This window comes from Neolamprologus multifasciatus, chromosome 18 (assembly GCF_963576455.1).
Source record: "Neolamprologus multifasciatus chromosome 18, fNeoMul1.2, whole genome shotgun sequence".
In the NCBI taxonomy this organism is placed as follows: domain Eukaryota; kingdom Metazoa; phylum Chordata; class Actinopteri; order Cichliformes; family Cichlidae; genus Neolamprologus; species Neolamprologus multifasciatus.
In genome coordinates, this window is record NC_140456.1 from 10,654,371 (window position 1) to 10,664,392 (window position 10,022).

Here is a 10,022-nt window from a genome sequence, read left to right on the forward strand (position 1 = left end):
CGTTCTTGTTTTTGTATCAGGACAAACATTTATGTGATTCGATGCCCTATTTTTCGTAAATTGTGGAGGTATACAATTTTAATTTTTTTTAATAATTTTTTTTTTTTTTATCTCTAGTCAAAAAATAATTTCCCCACGTGTTCATCTTGAAGCGTGTTTCGCGGTTTTTATTGTTTTTCTTGAAAAAAAAATTGATACAAGAGACAAGACATTCTCTAATGCATCATAATTTTGGAAGCTCAAGCTCAAGCGCACCGGAACCAGAATTATTTATTGCGTCTGACTTGACTTTGGCGCTGTGGATGCAGGGGAGGGAGCCGTGTCTATTTAAAGAGGGTCATCCAGTCACGGATAAATAACAGAGGGTCCACGGCGTTGACTAACCCCCTCTAAATGGTCTTCATCCTCCACTGTGTGTCTGTCTGCGGATACTTACTGTTTATTAGTCAGCTGTGACAACCATCCGCCGACCCGCGTCAGGCCAGTCTACCAGCTCTGCTCCAGGAGCTCTAGCCCCCTTTTTATTTGTTAATTTATTATTTTTCTTATAGGGGGATAAGTGGGTTAAAAATGGGCAAAGATTACTATAAAACGCTGGGTATCTCTAAAGGAGCCACGGATGAGGATATAAAAAAAGCTTACAGAAAACAGGCGCTGAAATGGCATCCGGACAAAAACAAGTCTGCAGCCGCCGAGGAGAAATTTAAGGAAATCGCCGAAGCATATGAAGTCCTCAGTGATCCGAAGAAAAGGGAAATTTATGATCAGTATGGAGAGGAAGGTAACGTATATTTTTTTAATTACACGCTATTGTGTGTTTCGGGTTAAAACACCGTTATGAACGCGCTGTGAAGCTGGATGGCTGCATGTAAAACACAACTGGCTTCAATTCAAGTCACACACTGTAACCAGCACAGCAGCAGGCCCACAGCACAGCTGTTCGGCAGATCATCTGCATACATTTCTGTGCATTTTATCATGAGGCTCAGTCCATATGTGGCACGGCACTTACAGTAATAAGCTCAAATTTTAAGAGAAACCGGGGGTAATATCGATTCACACCAACAGTCATTCTGTACAAAATGTTACAGCAGCAGAGGTACATGGAGATTTTCAGTCCAGACTACTATTTTCGGGGTCTTTGGTTGGTGTGAGGAAGGAAAAATAGACCATCCATCATCTCCACAACCACATATTTAAAATTTATGGAGGCATATTATGATTTTTACAATTTTACTCACACAAAAACATTTTCCTCCTCTTAATGTAACTGGATACACGAGGAACCTTTCTCAGAAATGCACAGTTTAAGGCACGGAAAGTGTAAAGCAAGAAAATGCATGCAGGAAAAAGGTAAAATGACATCATGAGCATGGAAATTTGAACCATATGGCTTCTGTAAGAGCTCCCTCAAACCATGCAAACAATTCCCTGAGTTGGGAGTTGATCTCAATCAAAAAACCGCTGATTACTATAGTGGTGAGATCCATTTTGAAGAGGAAAAGGGAAAACCAAACAATTTTCCAGTTTTGTAACAGGGGACATGCTGTTATATGTGATACCTCTACCAGAAAGCGTATCCCATCATCCCATCATGTCCACAAAGGTGGCGTGGTTCAACTTTAGCAGTTGTACTCAGTTTGGCCCTGTGATGGAGATACATGAAAAACTTTTACCTGAACCGTTTGAGAAGGAAGCGATGTAAAGAAAGAATGAGCATAACATGGCTCCTGCAATGGCTCCATCACAGAATCTAACTGCAGCATAACAATTACCCTCCACATGAGTCATCTCCTCTAATATCTCAAAGATATCTTTCCTGATATTGATATTAAAACTACTTTGTAAGACTCAGAATTTGTCCATCTATGTCTGAAGTGGCTTGACTTCTCAGCATTTTATGTCATTTTCTTGCACTAATCCAATTTTCCTTCTCGTGACACCAGTACTATCCCCTCCACTCAGAGTACCAACCAGTATCAGCTGCTAGTTGAATAACAGGCACAGTCTGGTGTTGCCATGTTGGCATTTTTCCCACATCATGTTTCTCCAGTGCAACAATATTATTGTTGTGATGTCATAGCTTTGAGACTGGCGAAGGAGACTGGAAAACTTTGATAATGGAAGAATTTGTACTTCAGGACTTTTTGCCAGAAAGGCTTTGTTTGTTAACCTAAGCTTGAACATGGCAATGTAGATTTAACCAAACTGTGACTGAAAACTGAAAATAGTAATGATTTAAATTAAAAAAAGAAAAAGAAAAAAAAAGGCTAAAAACAACGGTATTTACACTGACTTTTTGGTTTGGGGTAGTAAGTAGCACTGCTAGTCCTCACCATCAAAAGGAGGCAGCTGAGCTGGTTGGGGGATCTGATTAGGATGCCTCCTGGCCACCTCCCCGGTGAGGTCTTGCTGAGAGGAGGCCCAGGGGCAGATCCAGGAAATGCTGCAGTGATTGTATCTCTCAGCTGGCTTGGGAATTTCTCACCAGAAGAACTGGAAGAGGTGTTTGAGAACAGGGAGTCTCTCTGTCACTTTCCCCTCCCTCATCTGATGTCCCGAAGTTTTTCCCTTAAGGAAAACTTTCTTTACTCCCATATTTTTCTGTTTATATTTTGGAATGATGGTTGAGGAACATCATTACTAAGATGCAGGTAATCTCTGAGGTAATGTGGTATTTTAACACTTAAAAACCACATTACTCACTCAAGAATGATGTAAAGTGTGAAATAAAGAAACTGGGACCATCGTGGTTTGATGTTTTAGCTCTAAGATCATTCAGCAGAACTCTGATAAACTGGGCTGTCCTTTGAAGTCAGAGTTTATCAGTCATGCTGTAAGTGCTCTCACTGAGCTGAGCGCTCATGTCATTAATCATTTCTGTTGCCCAAAAGGTCTCAAGGGAGGAAGTGGGCCCACTGGTGACGGACAAGGCACCACTTTCACCTACACCTTCCATGGAGACCCTCACGCCACCTTCGCCACTTTCTTCGGAGGCTCCAACCCCTTCGAGATGTTCTTCGGGCGTAAAGCGAACGGGCGAGACGACGAGGACATGGAGGTGGACGGAAACGACCCTTTCGGCTCCTTCACCAGCTTCAACCTGAACGGCTTCCCCCGTGACGGCCACGTGGGCCTCGGGGGGCAGCAGCGGCGGAAGCAGGACCCGCCCATCATCCACGAACTGAGGGTCACCCTGGAGGAGGTGTTCCACGGCTGCACCAAGAGGATGAAAATCTCCCGCAAAAGGCTAAATCCAGATGGCAGGACCATGCGCGCTGAGGATAAGATTCTCACTATCGAGATTAAGCGGGGCTGGAAGGAGGGAACCAAGATCACGTTCCCCCGGGAGGGAGACGAGTCTCCAAATACTATTCCCGCTGACATTGTTTTCGTCATCAAGGACAAACCACACCCCCACTTTAGGCGGGAGGGCTCCAACATTGTGTATCCAGTGCGTGTGAGCTTACGACAGGTGAGGCCTTTTCTATTTTGGCACCTGCTTTGTCTGAGTGTAGATGTATTAATAGAGTCTGATAGATGAATAAGTCACACACAGAACAAGTTCATATTTAGCTGTGAGTGCAGCTTTTAATGCGCTGCAGCTTAATCAATAAACTGTAGGTACTCTGCTTCAAAAGCTGTTTCCCTGGAAAGCACGGGCTTAAATGAATGAGTATAGTACCAGACCAAACTCACACACACACCTTGAATGCACACTTATGTAATCTGGATCATCGGCGCAGAGAAGTAGGAGCTGTATCGCAGGGAGAGCGGAGAGGTGACGGCCACCCACGTGCACACGGTGCAAGATGTACTTACTTATGTGGTTCCTCCCCCTCAGCACACAGTGAGAGATATAACCTCCACATCTCTGAATTTATGACCACTATCAGCAGATCAGCTGTGCATGCTATAATTAAGCTGCCTTTCAATCAGTTTCCAATCACAATGATACTCTTGTTAAGAAGAAACTATGACCCAATTAAAAATAAAAAAGCACACAGACAGAATGATAACTGAAGCCATTTAGTCTTTCAACATGGAAATTATGACCACCTGTAATCATTTGATGCTGATCAAACTTCCTTCTCTTGATGAAGACTAATCCGGAGAGTTCAAGTGGTTCAGGGTTCTGAAAATAGCCTTTAAGATTGTTTTGTGGAAGCAGAATTAAACTAAATTTTAAAGTCTGCTGAAGATTAATCAGAAATCTAAAAGACAGATGTAGCTTCTAGCTTGGATAATATGCCTTAAACCTGCATTCTTGCTGATGACCAGCAGGGGGAGACTCCTCTAGTTGCAATGAAAGAAGTCAGGCTGTATAAAAATCTGTGGGGAAATGATCCTTCCTCTTACTTGATTCATCATCTCTTTGAACAGTTTCCTGGTAAGCTTATGTTCTCAGTTTCAAGTTGCATCTCACATTGAATGCAACATGTTGTTTGTTTTGTCAGTTATGCTCCTCGTTAGTGTCAGGAAGGAAAACCAAGCTAAGGATACTTTAGGTTTGAAAAGCTGCTGCCGGTCACACCCAGCTTCAACGCTAAGATGGCATCAGCTCGAGGCTCCAAAACAAACACTCGAAAATATTAAGTTGATATCATGTTAAAAAAATATACAGTTTAGTTAATATGGTCACATTGTACTGGTAGCAGATGTTAGACTTGAGGAGCTTTTGTTTATCAGCTCATCTCTTTTCACTCTGGGTGTATTTGCTCTTTTTGTCTGCTTTTGTGCAGCTTTGGTTGCAGAATCTCTTTCTCGATCCACCTACGCTCATGTTTTGAGTTAGATTAGATAGAACAGTAAAGTATTTGATTAGACTCTAATGTAATGTCAGATTCTACGCATGTATCGCAAAGTAAGCACGGCTTTATCTGATCAGATAAAGCTGCAGTTAAATTGCTTTTTCTTTTACTTTTTAACTTGCATAACAAAGGCATGAACACATATTTTGACATTTGTTGTGTAATTATGTTTTTTCCACTGACCTTTACTGTGAATTTTTGCATGAGGCATCTCATGCCTCTGGTTTAGTCTGCAGAAAAGATTCAAACACAGAGAGGAAACCATTTTGGACTTTCAAGGGGAAACTGTAATTATTGCTGGCATTGATAGCAGGAAAAACATATCAGATGGGCAAATAAGATAAATCCTGAAACTGTAGAGATCCAGCCAAAGGAAACACAAGGATTAAATACACACAAGCAGGGAAGGGTAATAAGAAATGGGTGAACACAATCACACAACAAGCAGGGTGGGAAAACAACAGAGCGGAGAAGAACAAACACACGAGGATCAAACCTGTAGAATAAAGTAAGAAGGAAAGTGAAAGTGGGACAAAGGAAGAGAAAACCTTTAATAATAATAAAATAATGATAAAAGGAACCATAGATGATGCCCCGACACAGCCGGTGAGCAGATTTCTGTGTTATTTCTGCTGTTTTTGCAGTCGTCAGTGAGTGGGTTGCTGTTCTCCCGCCGATCCTCACCTTACACTCATATTCTTGTCTTCACAGTCGCTGTGCGGATGCTCCGTCACCGTGTCGACGATAGACGGGAAGACGTGCAACATGAAGATCACGGACGTCGTCAAGCCCGGCATGAGAAAAACTGTAGCCGGACAGGGTCTCCCGTTCCCCAAAAACCCCGAGCAGAGAGGAGACCTGGTGGTGGAGTTTGATGTGAACTTTCCCGAGTCTTTGCCGACAAACGCCAGAGATGTCCTGAAACGGCATTTACCTGCTTAGGAAGAAATAAACGAGGGAGACAGAGCCACATGACACACACATACTTACACACACACACTTACACACACACATGTATAAGGACAGTTCTGACAGTTCACAGATGGACCCCCCCCCTTCCCAAATGGCGAATGTGCAATTTCTATTTTTGAGCTATGTGGTGTTTTTATAAATGCCATGCATGCTGCCAAGTTGATACAAGTGCAAGCGAAAGGCTGTTGATATCTGAACGTGCACATTTCATGTTTGTGGGCCTTTGCCACTTTTTCGTTAGTTGGAAATGTTTTGGTGTGAATGAGTCTACAGCTGCAAAAGCAAAAAACAAACTTTAGTGTCAAACAGCTCGTTGTCTTACTTTAGACTCGTCAGGCTTCACGTTTGCTTTGCCGCGAGCAGTGAACTTTGATTTGGAGGCTCTTTGAATTTGAGGTGGAAGGTGGTCGAATGAACTCAGCAGGTGCAATGTGTGCATTTTAGAAACTTACCTGTGAAAATACCTTGACTTGAATTTTAAAATGAATATTTACACGCAAACTGACTCGAGCTGTTTCAGCCACGGAGAGGCATTCAGAGACGCGTCCTCCTCCGGGATATAAACAGTCATTGCTTTAAAAAGAAAAAAAAAAGTTAATACCGCTTAGGATTATTTATAGTCTGTGTAGCATTATTATTACACAACATGGGTTCTTTGCAGCCCAGGGGGGAATGAAATGAACCTATATTTTGATAGTCAAATGTGAATAATTTGCTGTTGTAAAAAATGTTTCTGATGTGCAAAATGAAAATTAAAAATACCTTGACTGAATTTAATGTGTAAAGTTACTCACAGTACAAATATGAATGTGTAATTATAGCTGTCTGTTAGCTCCCCTGCTGCTGACGCATGCAGGAGAGCTGACATTTTCCCACCAGGGGACGCCACATCTTTATGACTCAGGGGCCCACAGCGAGGATGGTCTGTGTTAGCGCCAGATTTACTGCTGTTTAGTCATTTTCACTAAATTTCCCATTTTTATTTAGTTTTACATCAGTGATTTTTATTGATTTTAACTCAGTGGGTTTAGTGTCTGTTTCAGTGCTACTTTTACTGGTGTGGGTAATCTCCGGAGTTCAGAAGAGCATAACAACAAATAGACATAACCTCAAACTGGCTGTGTTGGCAGATAATAATATCCTGCTATTAAACTATAATTATCTATCTATCTACACATAGAAGCAGTGAATGATGAAGACTACGATGAACTTAGATTTTGGGGGAATGACTTACCCAGAGTGATAGGGAACAACAGTTGCTTCTCTAAAATTACTGCAGGTATCTTTCCTCCTTGGCATTGTGTTAATGCACACGTACACGGGTATTTTTGAAAACAGAGATTTTCCGTTTTCGTTTTAAAAAATAATCCCGTCCACACGTAAAGGCAGAAATGAAGGAAAACGCTGCTAGGAACATGCCAAAGCAACAGGTGGCGCTATATTCCTATCCGTGCAGAAATGTTGGCCAATCAGAAGTCTAGAAGCCTCGGTGGGAAAAGTAAACAAAGCTGGGGCATAGAAGCAGAACCGAGTAGGATGTGTGGAGGGACAGTAACTGTGTGTGTATATGTAAGCATTTAAACACTGCAGAGAGTACAATTAACAGTAACAGTATTGTAGAAATTCATTTCACCGAAACAATAACGTGGCGCACAGTGTGACATCAAAAAAGGCGCGTTTTCTCCGTTTTTCTCGTCCACACATAAATGCAAAATCGGAGTTTTCAAAAATATCCACCCTGGCCGGAGTTTTTAAAAATCTCAGTTTCAGTGACCAAAAACGCCGTTTACGTGTGGACGAAAGGTGCAAACGCATAGAAAAATCTGCGTTTTCAAAAAATACCCGGGTACGTGTGGACGTAGCCTGAATTGATCAGATGCATTTAGTGCTATTTACCCTCTTAATTCCTATGGAAGCAGTAAGAGGATAGTTCGTTTTGCACACACTGCTTCTGCATTTTTCCTCAGTTTTTATTAAATGATTAATGACACGGTGTAATATGTCAATGTTGTTCACCCAGGCTTGTATTTCCACAACTTTAAGCTTTGCTAAGGAACGACTGATTTTTGTCACGTTCTGACATATAAAAGCTTGAATTTTGAATAAGGTTGTACTTTCTTTTTACATAACTTGATCCGTCCATCCATCTTAAATTGTCCTAATGAGCATGTGTAGAGATTCATGCAGATGATGCGTCACTATCATGCACAGAAAGTGGAGACACACATGCTCTGGGTAGTGTGGGAGCTCACCAGCTGCCGATCCTCTCCGTTCAAAATCGCCGTAACTCTGACTAGAAATTGGCATTTGGAATTTTAAATCTAGTATCTGTGAGCATTATGTGAGTAAAAGTATGGCCTCTAAGTTAAAGGTCACGGTGTAAACCTGAAATGATGTCTCCTGGAGCTTTTACCAACCACAGTTTCCCATTTTATGTTGTTTAATGTTGCATTTTTATCCAAAGTGCAGTGAAAGATTCATCTAAAAATATTTAAGCTATGCATTAAAATTCATAAATCAATATTTAGTCCCTTTAAGCTTGCGCAGATTCGATAACTAACAAGTACGACTGATTTACAAAGGTCTTCACTTTTTCATTATCAGCATTTAAATTGATTCTTCAAAGCCTGTTTTAAAGAGGAGCATTCAAACAGCAACTTCATCCTCATAATGTCTGTGAAGGTTCTCAGTCATCCAGGTCATCGTAGTCAAAGGAGCTTGCAAAGAAAAGTGTCTGGACTTCTTTAAGTTACTTGAAGACGTTTCACCTCTCATCCGAGAAGCTTCTTCAGTTCTAAGGTCAAATGGTGGAGAGTCCCAGATATAAACCTAGTGGGAGTGTCCCCCCACAGAGGGACAAAAGGACCCCCTGATGATCCTCTAATCGCCTGAGCCAAGGTGTGGAACTGGGTGTGGGTCCCAATCAGCCAGAGTTTTGGGTGAGTTCATTGTGAAACCTGGCCCCACCTTATCATGCGAATTCCTGAGGTCAGATGGCCCAGGGTGTGAGTGGGCGTTAAGGCGTCTGGGAAGGGATCTCAAAACTGGATTATAGATGGCAGAGAGTTGGTGTCGTAAACCACCGCCTCTGTTCAAAGATGGTCGCTCACAGTGGACATAGATGGCTTCTTTCACTCCTCTTTCAAACCATCTGTCCTCTCTGTCCAAAATGTGAACATTGGCATCCTCGAAAGAGTGTCCTTTATCCTTAAGATGCAGATGGACAGCTGATCTGCATCTTAAGGATAAAGGACACTCTTTCGAGGATGCCAGTGTTCACATTTTGGACAGAGAGGACAGATGGTTTGAAAGAGGAGTGAAAGAAGCCATCTATGTCCACTGTGAGCGACCATCTTTGAACAGAGGCGGTGGTTTACGACACCAACTCTCTGCCATCTATAATCCAGTTTTGAGATCCCTTCCCAGACGCCTTAACGCCCACTCACACCCTGGGCCATCTGACCTCAGGAATTCGCATGATAAGGTGGGGCCAGGTTTCACAATGAACTCACCCAAAACTCTGGCTGATTGGGACCCACACCCAGTTCCACACCTTGGCTCAGGCGATTAGAGGATCATCAGGGGGTCCTTTTGTCCCTCTGTGGGGGGACACTCCCACTAGGTTTATATCTGGGACTCTCCACCATTTGACCTTAGAACTGAAGAAGCTTCTCGGATGAGAGGTGAAACGTCTTCAAGTAACTTAAAGAAGTCCAGACGCTTTTCTTTGCAAGCTCCTTTGACTTCATCCTCATAATTATTTATTCATCAAATAGTTCCCCCAGCGTTTGTACACCCGAGGAGCAGTTTAAACAGATTCGTTTTATGCGATACGTGCTTCACGCTCAGCCTTCAAGTAACACGTTACTGCTGACTTATAAGCAACATGCTGATGGCCGTGTCACACTTGCTGCGGTTCTTCTCAGCTTCTTTGGCTCAGTCCTTGGATGACAGTTGAAACTGTCAAAACAATATGTGAAATTCTTAAAATGTTTTGTTATTTGCGCACAACAAAAAGAGTATTTGTCTTTTCTTGTTGTTTGCACTTGCAAATGTATCAGGTTTAGGCAAGTGGCTAAGTGCAAATGTCCACATGAACAATTATCAGAAACTATGTGAAGATTATTTAATTGTGTAAGTCACCGAATGCAGGATTGTTCCTCAAATAGTTAAAATGTGACAAGCCTCTGCATGGTTCAGTCATAAATGTGCGTATTGTAACACAAATATTCACAATTT

General features: G+C 42.1%; 1 protein-coding gene across 1 annotated transcript; it reads left to right on the forward strand.

Moving 5' to 3' along the window:
- Positions 1-264: 264 nt before the first annotated feature.
- On the forward strand, positions 265-6,555 carry dnajb4 (DnaJ heat shock protein family (Hsp40) member B4). Its single transcript, XM_085141452.1, has 3 exons — positions 265-781; positions 2,895-3,475; positions 5,523-6,555. The coding sequence occupies exons 1-3, from the start codon at positions 571-573 to the stop codon at positions 5,751-5,753; spliced, it is 1,023 nt and encodes a 340-aa protein (XP_084997578.1). The 5' UTR covers positions 265-570; the 3' UTR covers positions 5,754-6,555.
- The last annotated feature ends 3,467 nt before the right edge of the window (positions 6,556-10,022 follow it).

What these genes read in the sequence shown, in the direction of transcription:
- dnajb4 (XM_085141452.1), top strand. Translation starts at nt 571, where the DNA reads ATGGGCAAAGATTACTATAAAACGCTGGGTATCTCTAAAGGAGCCACG. An exon ending in TGATCAGTATGGAGAGGAAG is followed by an intron (nt 782 to 2,894) that starts GTAACGTATATT and finishes GTTGCCCAAAAG; the next exon opens with GTCTCAAGGGAGGAAGTGGG. An exon ending in TGCGTGTGAGCTTACGACAG is followed by an intron (nt 3,476 to 5,522) that starts GTGAGGCCTTTT and finishes TTGTCTTCACAG; the next exon opens with TCGCTGTGCGGATGCTCCGT.